At 33.8% G+C, this 17187-nt stretch overlaps 1 protein-coding gene across 2 annotated transcripts in view; it reads right to left on the reverse strand.

Annotated features, from left to right (window-relative positions):
* Positions 1-20: 20 nt before the first annotated feature.
* Positions 21-17187, reverse strand: part of LOC123545123 (L-xylulose reductase-like) — a 28201-nt gene continuing 11034 nt past the window's right edge. Inside the window, exons 2-9 of one of the 2 annotated variants that reach the window (XM_045331428.2) lie at positions 14489-14564; positions 13156-13253; positions 12808-12962; positions 11435-11477; positions 11027-11191; positions 7497-7614; positions 3185-3297; positions 21-265 (exon numbers count right to left, since the gene is read on the reverse strand). In XM_045331428.2, the coding sequence (XP_045187363.2) occupies positions 3188-3297; positions 7497-7614; positions 11027-11191; positions 11435-11477; positions 12808-12962; positions 13156-13253; positions 14489-14543 (744 nt within the window). In that variant the 5' untranslated portion in view covers positions 14544-14564 and the 3' untranslated portion in view covers positions 21-265; positions 3185-3187. Of the gene's footprint in view, positions 266-1689; positions 3298-7496; positions 7615-11026; positions 11192-11434; positions 11478-12807; positions 12963-13155; positions 13254-14488; positions 14565-17187 lie in introns of those variants that run through there. The other variant, XM_053538528.1, reaches the window with a different exon arrangement.

Genomic DNA, 17187 nt, shown 5'->3' on the forward strand with positions numbered 1-17187 from the left:
TTATAACAAATATTGACGGGTGTCAAAATTCGAAGTGTACTCTGCTATCCAACGATTTTTCAGTTAATGAACAAAAGAATGTTTTACTAGTTCTGAACTTTTATATGTCTTTATTTTCACTTTGGCAATATACATGTGAATAATGTGAATTGCAGACGATGTGCTACGTAATATTCTCAATAAAGTATCTGTTCTGCTCTGTTCTTTTCATGTCTTCATCGGTACAATTCCATGGGTTTGTTCCAAGTTTGTCTGTTCGTTACCCCTTAAACAAACCAAAAGAGTGTGTGAAGAATTATATAAATGATTGGCTCTGTATGTTATACAGATGGTTCTGTATTCAAATAATATTTTCTAGCAACTGTTTTTATGGCATACTCTGAGTTATATCAATGTCCTTTTAGTTAGAATGTTTCTTTAGTATTTGTTTAAATTAATTTGAACGAAGTCCATCCTGCATTAATAAGTCTAGTTAAACACTTTCGTCTAGGAGTTTTTGATTGAGTAAATGCGATCTGCATCTGACTAAATGCTATTATCAGACTCAGTGTTATTATATTTTCTGGTCCAGTACACGCAAGTATTATGTAATAGAAAACCGCTTAAGCTGGCGCTAGAGGGCGTGAGGGTTATCGCACATTTCATTACCTCACATGAACAGACTCATTTAAACCGAGTCTGCTATTATTTTGCTTGGTTGCATTCCATGCTTCCAAGGGATCTTCTAACAGATTTTATTTAATGAAACTTGATGGGAAGAATACTTTGACATACTATTAACCAGTTCTATACACTTACAATTTTGATAATGAGTCAGTCCTTGGAATCAGTATTACGTACTGTTGTAATGACCAACTTCTTCCAGACCGAATTAGAGATGCATCAATTCCAGTATTTAAAGTTGTATATCAACAGAAATATATGAAGATTCGAAAATGGCCGATAGAAACAATATTTATAAATATAAAAATATTTTGAATAACTTTAAGTCTTACATTTTTTTTTTCAAACCGTGGGAGTAATGTTAGAGGTGCTCTACCGAACATTGTTCCAGACAAGGGCGGGCACCTGCGTAGAACCGCCGATCTTCCGGATGGTTAGATTTCTACACCCTAAGCGAGGCTTTTTAAAAACTTTCTTTGTATCAAATCTTAAATTTATGTAAATTATATGTATCCCCGGGAGCTCTAGTTAAATAAAACTAACAATGTTGATTCTACTGCTTCATTTCTATATTTAATTCTCTCTGTTTATCACAAAAGTATACATAGCAAGATTTATGACAAGAGGGATGATTTTATTTCAGTATTGTAAATTTGCCCCATTTGGATTGGGATGTACCCCAGGCAACATCTTATTGGATATATATTTCTCAGTCAATTGGGTTTGCCAGAGCGCGTAGTCATGTTGAGGATTTCACCTCTAACATTACCCCCACGGTTTGAAAAAAAAATGTAAGACTTACAGTTATCCAAAATATTTTTATATTTATAAATATTGTTTCTATCGGCCATTTTCGAATCTTCATATATTTCTGTTGATATACAACTTTAAATACTGGAATTGATGCATCTCTAATTCGGTCCGGAAGAAGTTGGTCATTACAACAGTATGTAATACTGATTCCAAGGACTGACTCATTATCAAAATTGTAAGTGTATAGAACTGGTTAATAGTATGTCAAAGTATTCATCCCATCAAGTTTCATTAAATTAAATCTGTTAGAAGATTCGGGGGATACGTACATTAAATAACGATCATATTCAAAAGAAAATTTAACATTTTACAAAACAGAGCTATTTTCCAAATTAGCATACTATTCTTGTTTAACAGAGTCAATTATACCATATTTAATTTCGCACAAAAAAACAAATGCTTATTTATCCGCTAGAATTACTAAACATATATGGAAATCCGCTATCATTAATTAAACACTGATTTTAATATGATATTAGTATCAACAACTTTCAATTAAAACTTATTTATTCTTAATAAACATATCTTCCAAGTTCACCTGGGACATTGGCATCACATGTTGTTGGTCTCACTTTCAGTAACTTTACAGCATTTTGGTTACATTATTTCAAATTCTTTGGACTTAGATTAGTCCCAAATTTCGCATGAATAATTCAATATAGATGAAACAAAAGCATCAAAAGCTGACACAATGTTTTATGACTCAGATCAAATTCCTTTTATTTACACTACATCACCGTCATGGCCTTTAAAGCTTTACAAATCAAATGCTCTTGATTAAGTATAATTTGATAAAGCACCAAGATAACTGAAATCATTAGCTACTACGATTACTTGGCAATTATAGGTCTAATGCTCAGTGGCTGATAGTCCACCTCTTTTGCGAAACACCGTAATTTTCGTTTTGACATGTTTACTTGAAGTCCCCAGTTATGACAATATGAACAAAGGCCTAAAAGTTGGTGTCCATATCATCTGCAAACAGTATTAGGACTATATCATCCAAAAATAGACAGGATTCGGCATAATATTGCAGATATAACTCCAGATCCTCCAAAAGAAAGAAAAAAAAAGAGAAAATAATAGAGGAAACATTATCATCCTTTGGCGTAGACCAACGGCATATTGAAAATAATCAATTAGAACATGATTTAACACAACACAAGACTTAACATTTTGTTACATATCATGTATTATTCTAAGTAATTTACTTTATACATTTTCAACCATTATTCATTTCTGTAAATAAAATCAAAGCATTCCACCACCATGACCATGTTATACTTTCCATATATTCGGCAATTCGAAAGGAACGAAGTCGAAACGTAAAAGAAAGACGCCATGTTTAGCTTAGTTTTGGCCATTATTTATATCCGGTTTTTAGTTATTTCGCCCGCTTGAATTAAGTTTGAAACCAGTTTACGTCTTGCTCCTCGACTAAAGTAAGCGTTGCTGGAGCAAATCAGAAAAGTATAAGAAAAATATCGTACTAAAATTTTAATACTAGCGTTATTAAGCTGAAGAAGCTACCAGATAAGTGCCTTAATGATAACAGGTAATATGTCCAATTAATCTAGTTATCTTAACAATAAAGGAATGCTGAATGTATGGATCATGTGAGGGAGTCTGACAGGAAAACAACCAGTGATAGCTTTACGTATGGCACAACAACTATAAAGCTTGCTGGAAACAATCGTCATGTTCATACATTTTACATGACGTCGATGAGCATACCGCCATCTACCGGTAGTGTGACACCATTTATCATAGAGGACTTCTCACTTAGCAGGAATACCGTGGCATTCACGACGTCTTCTTCCTCTGAAAAGTGAAAGATGCGATATACATATACTCGATAATTACATTGCTTGAAGTATAATGGCATTCACGACGTCTTCTTCCTCTGAAAAGTGAAAGATGCGATATACATGTACTCGACAATTACACTGCTTGAAGTATAATGGCATTTGTGGTGGCATTCCATATTAGGTCAGTGGGTACGCTGCCATCTGATGGAAGTGTGACACCATTTACCATTGCCTTATCATAGCGGAGTTTGCACAGAGTAATTAGTCCCCTGCGTTCACATATGCAGTAAAATAAAATAAAAAAACATTGTGAAAAACTATCTAAACTTTTTATGTAAGAAATTCATATATGAATACACGAGTGTTGGTGAGAATTATTTAATGATAACATAACACATTAAAATAATTTGTCCAGAAAAACAAGGGACCTCCGTGGCCAAGTGGTTGAGGTCGCCGACTTCAAATCACTTGCCCCTCACCGATGTGGATTCGAGCCTCACTCGGCCTCACTCGGGGCGTTGAATTCTCCATGTGAGGAAGCCATCCAGCTGGCTTACGAAAGGTCGGTGTTTCTACCTAGGTGTCCGCTCGTGATTAAATAATGCAAGAAAGGGCACATGGGGTCTTCCTCCACCATCAAAGCTGGAAAGTCGCCATATGACCTATAATTGTGTCGGTGCGACGTTATACCCAGTAAAATAAATAAATAAACATGAAAAACAATACAAATGAAAGGCTATATACAGTGAAACACCGCTCGCTCGAGCATCGATGACTCGAGCACCCGGGCTCGCTCGAGCAATTCATGTGGTCCCGGCCGATTTCCTTCTATTTTCTATGTGAAATTACCATGGCTGGGTCGAGCATCGATAACTCGATCGCTCGAGCATGACACCTGGTCTCTGTGTATTAATTTATTCTTTGTTTCTTCCGGCAAACTCGAGCAGAGGTGTCAAAATTGTTCAAACCTTCGGCGGTCAGAATGTATCGGTTAATTAAACATTTTCACACACCGAATGCCAATAGAAACAGGTAACTGGGCAAGAATTCCCTTAAGTGACAGAAAGTGTATATCATGTGATAAAATAGGAGATGAATTTCATTATTTGCTAGAATGTCAAGATCTTAGACAAGAACGAATTAGATATATTAAACCTTACTATTACAGAAGACCAAATACTCTTAAACTGTCCCAACTAATGACATCTGAAAACAAATCTGAACAAACGAAACTGAGTAAGTTTATGAAATGCATCCTTTCTAAGTTTGTACGTTGATTAAATTATATCTTCTATGTAAGTTATAGACTATACTTTTACTTGTTTTTGTCCATTAATTTAATGAATTGCATTTGATTCAGTCTTCTGTTTCGTTTCGTGGGCTTTTAAATAATGATCTATCTGAAATTCCACTTTATTTCCCAATTTCAATCCGAATCATATTACAAATAGTTTGACCACACATGCCACCTATATCAATTAATTTGACTTACTTATACCATACTGTCAAACTTAACAGACTATCAAATGCTGACAGATGTTTTGTTTGTTTATTTTTCTGTGTGGCCCTCCACAATTATATTATATTTTACTATTTTATTTAAAAAAAAAAAATGATATCAAGGTATTTCATCATGCCTGATATAAATTATACTTCGATAAAGTAGATCGTTGGAAACCAATTTATAGATGTAGATTTTGTTTAGTGAGTATAATCATTGTTGTAGTGAATATTTTCTTTACTTAAATACACATAAATATAACTGTTTATATAAAGAGCCTCGATTATAAAATGTTATATGTTTTACCTCATGTTTTCATGTATGCCATGAATTGAGAGAATAAAAGAGTTTGAGTTTGAGTTTGAGTTTGAGAATTGCGTGGTCTACTCCCCAACTATCTTAGATGTTTGTTTGGCGGTATATTTCATCTTATAAAGAGATTAATTATTGATAAAAGGTTGAAGAAAACTTTTATTGATCAAATTTCGATCAATTACTGATTACTTAAAACATCTTTTCTTCGGAATCGAGAAGATGGTTATGAGATCTTAGTATTTTAATCAGCAGTTCTTTGCATGCAAATGAAGGAAATAATAAAGCCTTTTCATAAAATTGAGACGATAATTCTGATATGCACTTGTTAATAAAAAAGTCTTAGTTGTTTCTTCACATGTGACATTTACAAATTACATATTGAAACGTCTATCATAGATAACGTTTGTAATACGTTTTTTTTAAACGTCACAAGTATGTTATTATTGCGCATCACCGTTTACTCTGCAAATGGTCCCGCTGACAATTGGTAAAACAAACTTCAATTTTCTTTGTATGTTGGTCAATGTATGGGTCGCTCGAAACCACGGATAACTCGAGCATTTTGCTCATCCCCTTGCGACCTCGAGCGAGCGGTGTTTTACTGTATAGAGAAAAAGCGAATAAGTAAAATGATTTGGAACACTGAGAGCAAAATGAGCTGGTTGTCTTAAGAGCTGCCAATGGAAAATATTTACTATCCCTGATATAGTGCTGCAAAGCTTAAAGCAATTTTAAAAAATCAAGCACTTATTTTATTACATACAGAAGTCAATTAAGACCAAAAACATGTTCGACCCTCAGTTATTTACGCTCAAACTATTACATGTATCAGAATATTCTTAACGAAGCAACAAAGTTTTCACAATTTTTGTTGTCGACCAGTAAATTTAACAGTATTCATTTTAATGACCTGTGACAAAGATTGTTCGCATATTTATTGGAGATTGGTATATATTTAACTATAGGTAAACCGCATGTCATTTTTATTGATACACATAAAGAAACACCATGCACTCCAAAGTTTTGTCAATAGAAAATCCTTACTAAGAGGCAATGATGACCTTTGTGGGCAAAGTCAGTTCTGAAGTAAACACGAGACTGAATAATTTGACATAAGTATATCCACATTTTAAATACACTTACGTGCAATGATTATTAAAACTATTGACATGTGTATTTGGCAGCATTTGGCGTGTATTGAGGAGAATAATTTATAAATCTTATTCCGGACCTTTTCCTGGCTTTAGATTATTTTGATGTTAACATCGTAAGTAATATTCTGATCCCATAACAAAAGTTTCAAAAGTTGGTTGTTTGAAAAAGTCGTTTTCTGATATCGATATATAGAGAGCACTTAAAACAGAAGTAATGGTTGCTCTCAGTAAGACCACCCTGACATGGGGATGAGAAGAATTATTTTCTGTATATGTGTTGGTTAAAAGAACTACACTCAGTAAGAAGCGGTGCATGATAAATCTGCCATCGTAAAGATTTCTTATAGAAGTTGCTCTCTATAATCTTGTGTTTTTGTAATTACTGGAATATGTTCTCATATTCATGTAAAGCATGCAGATTTAGAAATTCAAAATAAACTTAGAAACTGATTTGTAGCAAATAGATATTTAGATAACTGGACTCTTAATTTTAGTAAAGCATTGAAGTTAAACAAGTCTATGCTTTTTTCACAGCCTTTCATAGCAAACATTTACCCCTAGGATTAAACCGTGATTTATTGAACAAAACAGTTGATTTAATAATCTTTCAAGGACTTGAAAAATTAATAACTAATACAAACAAAAAATAATATACAATAAAAATCCTGTTCTAGAGAATTTGTATAACAGTGTAACAGTCACCCTAGTCCTTCTGTTTTAGGATACAAATATTGTCATTTAATCTGTATGGTTATAACAATAATTATTACGGTCAGACCGCTGTAATTTAGGATGTTCGCTCCATGATTTTGAATTCCGTATTGATGCACCATCAGCTGGGACTGTGAAAGCACAACGCAAACATTGTTAAGCATTCATGTCCGGATACAACAATCAACGTCATAGTGACGTGTTTAGAATATTTATTGCAGTGTTGACTTAATAATGAAAAATCACAGTTCTGGGTTTAAACTATCGTTTACAAGAGAAAGTAAACTTTTTTTCATTGAAAATAATTATTAACACATTATGCTGTGTCACGAATTATATCGATCACAGAGAAAGCAACTGAATAATCATTTATTAATCAATTTCGACCTAATGTCTTCTGTACTGTATTCATGTTATATAGATTAAAACTGACAATCTTTGAACCACCACGAACTTGCCAGCCTGACTGACGCAATTACAAATCATTACAATACAAGATAGCAGCTTATCTCCAATATCAAAATTACAAACCTGCGAAACGCCCAACTGGTATTTTGGCAAGGGCAGCTGCTTTCTTTTCCGGATCACTCCAGCCCTTTTTCCCCAACTCAGTCATGACAATTGTAGGGTTTACGCTGTTCACACGAATCTGAACAAAGATTATTAATGAAAGGCTTTGAATAAATCTTGTACTAATAATACATCAATATTTTTACATATTTAGATAGTATTTTTGAACATTAAAAACCACAGTTGACCCCTCTTGACAGTGGTTTATAATGCTGCACCTGAAATATAAAGCTTGCCTTTATTTGTACAGAGTAGATTGAACTTGATTTTCAGTAAGAGCAGAGGTATAATGTATAACTTTCAACGAAACTGTACAAAATTTTATAGTTTATTCAACTTGTACACATATACAGGTATCTCGTTGTACAAAACATTCATATAATATTCATAACTACATGGTCAAAACAGATGTGTTATCGATTATGGGGGCAAGGGACAGTAAATTTGAAAACTCCACAACTCTGCGTTGATACCAGTGCGGTGCGAAAAAAATCATTAAAAATACAATTTCGACAAATTCAAGGCAATTGTTAAGCAAATGTCTTGCATAGACATAGCACTTCATTATGTGACATTTTCAGTCTGCCGATTCTGTTGCTTCTGTGATAAAAACGAGAAAAACGCAGATTTCAGGACACTAAATATTTAGACAAAAATGGCCCAAAATGCACACTTTGCGCGACCTGTACCGTATTATCTGCAAATGACTGACCTAAAACACATGCATATTTCTAAAGCATGTGGCCAGACGAAAATAATGGTGGGAAGAAATCTGTCTCATAACCGTTTACTTTTTCCACAAATTTCAGCTGAAGCTGGCTGGATGGATTACCGTTTCCAATTCGTCTGACTTCCGTTACCTCAGGTAAAGTTTTAGACCAGGCCGTCTACATGGAGCTAGGAAAATCGATACATGCACATATTTATTTTACACAATAGTCACTCGTACGCAGGAATCCTTAATTCTATAAACATCATAAATAACCAGTTGAATATATATGCCTGTAAAGTACATATGTCTATTTTATTTAAAAAACATACCCGGGCCAAATGCGAAACTGGCCCCTGCCACTTAAGTTTTACAGATTGTAGGATCTTTCATCATTTCAGTACAGTCAAAAATTTACCAAAGTGTAATTTCTCGTTTTAAAAGCTGTTACTTTTAACTCATGTAAGTTTAAAACTCATACACACACAAACATACTATGTATTATGCTTCATGATTCAATAGTTCATTTTTCTTCTTATCAGCTTTAAGAATGTATTTAGCAAGATTTCTAATAACAACCTTATGTTTTAACTTGAGTAATTGAATGAATTTGTGCATACTAGGACGTCTATAAAAATACGGTTTTATGAACTGGTGTCGTAACTGCTCATATACTTTACTCGTTTCGATACGATTTCTACCGTGTCGCAACTTATGCGCTGAGACACGCAATTTGGCTAGTGCCAGACGTAAAGTTTTTGTATGAAGAACGTGACGATAGTCACCTGGGACTAATTCGTCCTTGACATAAAAATATAAATTGTTAAGAACATTGTTACTGCCATATTGTTGCACGTAACAGTCCATCAGCATTTGTTTAAAGATGGGCAAGAATGTTTTAGAATCTATACTGTTCTGATAATTCTAGACGTCAGAAAAGCCATACTGACATAGTAATGGCTTAACTTTACTGGCCCAGTTAGTTTTACCATCTAAGCATTTGTTTAACGAATCATTATAAATGTACATGTATTTTATTAGTATATTATGGGACGATAGAAGTCGTAACCTGTATTTAATAATTTGAAAATGTCTCGAGATAAACAACGGATGCCCTGTCAATTCGCCGTATACGGCCGCATTATTGGTGCTTTGTCTGACTCCCACAATTGCCTTACAATACTTTAAGTGCATACGTTCTATTTCCTTGGACTTAGAGAATCCGCTAATTGGACAGGCGTATTCAAGAATCGAACCAACGAACGAGTCAAACAGTTGTAGAGCTACAAATGGGTTTAATTCAAATTACTTACATTGCATAACAATGTATTTGTTGCTTTTAGCGCCTTTCCAACTACATATTGGTTATGCAATACAAATGAACTAGTGTAATTTAATACAACGCCCAAATAATTAAAGTCATTTACTTCTTCTAAAAGATGACCATTATAATACTAGCATTCAGTGCGTTAAACTGGACCCCTTTTTCGAAACACTACCACCTTCGTTTTTTTTTCTATAAAAATCTGTAAACTCCAGTATTCACATATACTCGCATAGTTTGTTTAAGCTATTTTGTAAGTTCTGCACAGAGTTCCAAACAATAACCATATCATCGGCAAATAGTAAGATGATTACACATATATCATATAAAGTCAGTTTAGATGTATTTGTATCTTGTAAAAATAATTCTAAGTCTTCCAAAAAAAGGGACGAATAATCCCAGTGAATTATTAAGACCTTGTCTTAAACCAATGGATATTTCGGAGAAATCTGAGCACTGGTTACAACTTTTAACACAAGATTTTACTACTGCGTACATGGCCTTAAACATTTTAAGTATCTTACCATCGAAACCCATACCATAAAGTTTGAACCACAGGGCATTACGATAGGTCGAGTCGAATGCATGCCCTTTGCAGGTCGATAAAGGCGCAAGGCAGTCTTAAATTCTGTGTCAAAGCATGTTCAATTAAACTTTATAATACAAATATTGCATCGACCGTACTACGACCCTTTCGAAAACCGATCTGAGAGTCCGAAATAACATTGTTTTCCTCGAACCATTTTTCTACTCGCAAGGTAAGTATGCTGGTAAAATGTTTACCAAGATTACGGAGTAAAGTGATTCCAGGATAACTATTTGGTATGTTTTTATATCCTTTCTTATGAATAGGCACTATTTAACCTTGTGGCCAGATTTGCGTATATGCATGAAGTCATGAGCTTTTCCCGGACATAAACGGTAAATTAAGAAGTGATTTAATGAAATTGTGAAGACCTTCCTCAGTTAAAGCATTTGGCATTTCAAAAGTCGTAACTTGGTTTTAGTTAGGTAACAGTTAAGCTTCTTTCTGCAGATACCTATATTTTCATTGGTTTACATGTCGTCGGCGCATTGCTAAAATGTTTTATGTCAATAATGGACACTCTTAAGTGTTACATAATACGAGTATTGGAAAGGTTAAGATGAGAAAATTCCAACAAATTCAGCTAAAAGTTTGTACATAATGACAATATATCACCCTTGAAAAATAACAGCCAAATTAGACGCTTTAGAAAACCTTAAAATCATTCTGTAAATGTCAAAATCTTAAAATTCAATTGATAGTGGGAATTAGAACACTATATTATTCAGCCAGCAGAATCTAAAGGCCTTTAGTCGTCTAAGTAGTGTGCCAATTTTAAAAAGAAGTATCTATCTCGTATTAGGCGCTAATTCTCTAGACAGTAATCAGCATGACTGATTTGTTAAAAGATGAAAAAGCCAAAGTTCATCTACCTTTTTAGGTCCAAGTTCGTATGCCAGCGATAATGTCATCATATCAAGAGCAGCTTTTGAAGTACTATAACATAAATGATTACTGGTTGTGCGGATCCCAGCAACACTGGATATATTGACAACAGCTCCACCTGTCCCACGTGCCACCATTCCGCGAGCAACAACCTTTCCAATGTGTGGAAACAAATACTGATCAGAATAAGAATGGATGTATTCGTAAAAACAGGGAAAATGTCCTCTGAAAATTGTCTAATCAAATACAACAACGCCTTATGTGTTACTTGCAGTGGTTTAGACACCATAAGAGTTTGAGTAAACTTTAACATACAGATGGTGACTTTGGATCCTCTACAGTCTACTAGTAAATGTTTCTAGCCGAACAGATAATGAAATGGAAAACTTACATACCTGAGTAATGTTAAAAGCTGCTCGGAAGTTTATATTATGTTGTCTGAAAAACAATGAAAATACTGGGTATGTAAAATACAAAACTTGCAAATTGATTCCGTTTTTATTGTTTTATTTGCGGAGATGGAATGTGGAGGAATGGTAGATGACAATTTACTAGTACGCGAGAATGCCAGAGCAGACCTTCAAATGTTTTAGGAGGAGGAGTAAGATGTTTGTCTTCATTTTATAAACGCTATATAAAGACCCTTTGTAAACATAAAACATTCATGTATATGCGCTGTTTGCAATAGTGATATATATTATGATGACAACATATTTACAATTCTAAAAAATCCCTCTTTCTATGCAATTGCGCGAATATGTTAATAGTAATACAACCTATCAGGCTTGCTGCAGAGCATACAGCTCATGTATTATATCCGTATGTGCCACGAGCCCTATTCACAATTTATATGTGTAAGTGTGTATGTGATCTATCTTTTACATGTTGTATTAGTTTGCTTTTATATTAAATACCCAATGAACCGGGCGTTATACATGAATACAAACAAAAACTATTAGATACATTCCATGGTAACAAAGACTTTTGCCATAAATGTCTATGTACAGGTCGATTTCAAAGTTTTACGACATAGGTTAATGTCTCATAATTATTCTAAGCTCCTATGTCAAAGACATAAATATTTTTGCAAAAAGAAAATATGATTTTGCATTAAGGATTTCATTAGATGAGTTAAGTGCCACGTGGCGGCTGTAAAAAGTCTCCCATTACATGGATTCAACTCAGTTGTGTTATATTTTTCCAGATCGATTTTGGGGATCGTGGAGTACATTCATTTTTACTATCAAAAAAATCTTTACGCCGGAGATTAATGGCGTGGGGCATGTTACACATTTCATAACCCCCTGATAAAGAGTCTGCTATAAATTTGCTTGGCTGCGTGTTATGCTTCCAAATCTTTTATAACAGTGGCACTCCTGGACATGATTTATGTAGTAGAATTTTGAAACGGACTTGTACAAAGTTATTACCTAAGAAAACAATATATTCTGTGTTCCTCTCATGTTTGTTCGATCTGTAAGAATAGCGACAATACTCTCTTTTGTCAGCAATACATCCAACGAGCTTCTGCAGACATTACTGCAGAAAACTGATGTATCATCCCGATATCAAAGACAAAACATATATACCTCCGCTATTTTCTATGTCATTTCCCAGTCTGACACATGTTACTTCCTGCATCTCATACAATTTGTCTGGTACACAATGTATCATAAAATACTAATTACACTTGGAATGACTTTAAAGCTTCTAATTGAGCAGAAAACTGAAATATCGACCTGTATTAAGTATGAAAGACAATATTTACTCGTCTAATTCTTCTTTTGTAACATCTAAGAATGGTGTATGTTTAATAGCCCCAGCATTGTTTATCAGCATATCTATAGGTCCAATATCTTCCACTGTTTTCCGTGCAGTGTCCCAATGTGAAATATCCACTAGCCGGGTTTCTATAGATGGTGCCTAGAAACGAAAATAGTGATAGTAAAACCTTATATATTTGAATGCTTAGACTTTATATATTAATAACATAAATACACTTTCTATGAGCTATAATTCATTTTTTCTAGAATACAGGCTTCAAGAGCCTCTGTAATAAATAAAAAGATTTGAGAAAACACTACTGAATAGTAATTTATATTTCAAGACATTTCACCTGTTGTCTGAGACTGTCTAAATCTGCCTGTGTCCTGCTAATTCCGTACACATTGGCACCTAGACTGGCCAGTCTTACTGCAATGGCTCGCCCGATACCTTCGATGTACAAATTTTATTTTTCATCTGATATTATTATTCTCAATCATCTATAAATCAAACGAATGGTTATGCTAAATACATTTTAAACAAATGTCACGGATTGCTTCGGTACAGGGAAATGCTATTTGTGCCGACATTTGTCCGTACATGGGTTCTACCTTTTGGACTCTACAGGCAAAATGGGCTGTAGTGACAATAAATAATGTATCATAGCTATTAATATTTAATTAATTGTTATAACAATGTACGTATTACTACTTGTAGTAATGGTAGCGAGTGCAATATTAATCCTAAAATATAACATCATAGATATTAATAAAATGAGCATATCATGTTGATGAAATGAATTTTTTCCTATTACAATAATTATATGATACAAGTGGACAATTAAAGCATCTTTAATGTGAGTGAGGAGTACAAACATTGACACATATATAACAAATATAAAAGTAACCTGTAATGACAAATAAATAATATATCATATACATATAAATAGAAAGAATTTATACGAACTATTCACCACCAAAATATACAAGATTACGGGCAAAGCTACTAGCAGTACAAACAACCCATGTCAGGTGTGTGTGTGTGGTGTGGGGTGGGGGTTGCTTGGTGCGTGCGTGCGTGCGTGCGTGCGTGCGTTATTTACCCTCGCCACCGGTATATTACCATATGGACGAACATGACAACAATTATAATATAATATATTATGTTTCAACTTTTGTTACTTCGTTGTTATCTTATATGCCATGGTTTAGAATGTGACCAGAAATATCAACCCAAGGCAAGTGTTTTAGACCCGCAGTGAGTTGATAATAAGATGGGATAACTCCCATAACATAGAATTTAAGACTGGTATTTAAAACTTTTACAATCTTAAATTCATAAGTACTATATATTACCAATATTTACAATCTTAAAATTAGGTATACTATATACATTCTATATATTATGTACGATATATACATCTTTATGTGTCACCCCATTTATAACATTTTGCTACGGAATATCTCGGAAATACTCTGAATTTACCAATTTTAAATAAATTTTAAAAATTTATAAAGCGTAATAAGTCACCTTATGATGACTAGGTGTGAATTAAACATCAAAGACTTTGATGCTCAAAAGTTTTACAGGGTTTCGCTAATGTCATCCTCAATACAAATATACCTTTTAAAATTTATGACTTTTATCTGATTCTGTACCTATATTGATTACGTAAGTTTAATTACCTTTACCAGCTCCGGTTACATGCACTCCTTTGCCTCTGAATTCTGTATAGTCCATTATATGTTTTCAGCTACAGCCCTGATAAGAAGAATGTATATTTTACTTATTACAAATTATAAAGCTAAGAGAAAATGCATCATGATGCATTGTTGTACGTGTTTCTGAAATACCTATTGTACAATAGATTGACGTAACAAAAGTGGAATGGAAAGCCATAATTCTTGAAGGCATTGCTAAAAGTTTCTTGTTTTAAACAGATAGGTAGGTTCCAAACACGGAAACAAACACGGAAAGCATCGTTTAATTAAAGCGATTCAATATATATGTAATCGTATTTTCTTACCTCAGCTTTAAAATATGTTGAAGATATGGGTTGATCGTGAATAAAAGTTAAACTCGCCTGGATGAATTTATCCATTTTAAGCATACTTACATAAATTAAGTGTTATTCGATGTGTAGCTTTTGAGATATTTCTGATGACGAGAGAAAGTTTCATAATTTTTGTTCGGGTTGATTTAACCCTTACCCTGCTAAATATCTATAACGAACTTGTCCATCTTTTAATTTGGACAGTACTATTAACTGTTAAAGGGGTGCTTACCAAAAAAACAAATACTGACTGAATGGCGAACAGTGCAGATCATGATCAGACTGCACGGATGTGCAGGCTGATCATGATCTACACTAGTCGCAAAGGCAGAATCAGTCATGTTTAGCATGATAAGGGTTAAATAAACACGACAGAGCTATTTAAAATGTAAATAAATTGAAAGGGTTATATATTTAGACGTTATTGTTCCTTCTCCTGAGCAGGTAATGGATACAAGGGTATCATCAAAGGCATCCGAATTCCAGTCGGGCGCCGCCATTTTGTACTCATGCATATTCATTACAAATAGCCTCTTTGCCAATGTGTTTTTGCGCATCTTTAAGTCAATCTTTAGTGAAATACAACTACGTTATAAACAGACCTACAAAAACCCCAATAATTTAGTTTAAACTAGAGCTGTTTAACACCTAAATCTTACATGTCATATTGTAGAATAGAGATTAACTAAATAAATATTCATCATCTAGAATTAGTCTCCCGTCCAAAAGTACCGTCTACTATTATTCTTCTCGGTTGCATTCTTTGCTGCTTCCAGAGGTTCTTTTTACGATTTATTTCATACCAACTTTATTATTTGTACATTTTAAGTATTACCATCAAAACATACTGTATTAATAAAGTTATTCGAGATTTTTCACTTGTCTGTGAATGCCATTGCACGATACGTACCGTCACCGGAATGCAACATTTCAATTACTTCCCTTGTTTTTATCAAGACCTGTATAATGCATTTCTTCCTTTTACTGAGCTACAAATATTTCGAACTTTGTAATTTCATGCCTTTTGATTAATTGTTTTGTAATTTTCAAGTTGAGAACTTTTTGTACGCACTTTTTTCAAACCCATTAGTTTGTTGGTGCCAACTTATATAAAAGCCCTTTTTCTCCTGATTTAGTCGTTCTGGAGCTGTAACTATCCATTCATGCAATGCGTTTATCGGCATTTGGCATATCGTTGCTGCCATTGTATTGCCATTAAAAGGAAGCAGGCATTCGACCAAGTTCTGATCTGTACCACTAGGACAGCTGTCGACATTGGTTACCGAAATTTTGACAGAGTGGTGGTATTTATTATTCATTGTCTGCTGATCATATTTAGGTAGAATCGCTCATCTACAGATGTTTTCTTTATTATTCTAAGTTAAATAAATGTTTGTGTGAAATAATTTTAAGTATTCTTATAATGAATAGATAAGAATGCACGTAAAAAAGAATATTTAATATGCGCTAGAAGGAACCTTTTGGTAAGCTAAATCTTGTATTATTATATAAGTTGCATGAAATGACACGGTGTATGAACTTCATCCGATAGAGAGAAGAAGGTTATGTATGGTGTAACTTCCCCTATCGGTACAGTAGACAGTCATTCCGTATAAAATGGGCTGCATTCAGCCGAGTTATTTTTTCATTTTTGAATTGTATATCTCTATAATTAGATAATATATATGTTGCTTATAAATGTAATCTGGGCGCATGGTGGAAGGGTGAGAAATTACAGCGATAATTTTTACGCTGTAACAAAATGTCGAAGCTTGTAACCAAAAGGGTAGGGTAAAACTTCCAAGATGCGTTGATACCAGAAGAGCGGAAAATAATCATAAAAATACAATTTTGAGAAATGTCCAAAAAGAAAACAATCACGAATGTTTTATATATATAGTAGTCGCAACTTGACCGCGATGGTTGACCTTAGGCTGATTATTCATATCGACTATTTCATTGTAGAAATCAAGGGTGCTTAGGGTATCCGTGTATATTTATAAGGAATTAATTTGTAAACAGTGCAGTATCAAAGTACATATACTTTCATTTGATTAGTTAAAATTTTCGAATACACTAATTTATATTTACACAAATTTGTATTTCCTTTTTCTCGTGCAGATCGTATTTTACGTACACTCCTTTTCAATAATAGGTTGTGCCTTATTATGTATTATAATGCAAAGGTCAACCATCGGGGTCAAGTTGCGTCCACTATACTTAGCACTTCATCATATGACATTTTTCAACTGGCTAATTCCATTTGTCATGATTTTAGGTTTAAGGATATTAAATTATGAGGCAAAAATGGTCTAAATTGCATACATAGCG

The sequence above is a fragment of the Mercenaria mercenaria genome, chromosome 1 (assembly GCF_021730395.1).
Source record: "Mercenaria mercenaria strain notata chromosome 1, MADL_Memer_1, whole genome shotgun sequence".
Lineage (NCBI taxonomy): Eukaryota > Metazoa > Mollusca > Bivalvia > Venerida > Veneridae > Mercenaria > Mercenaria mercenaria.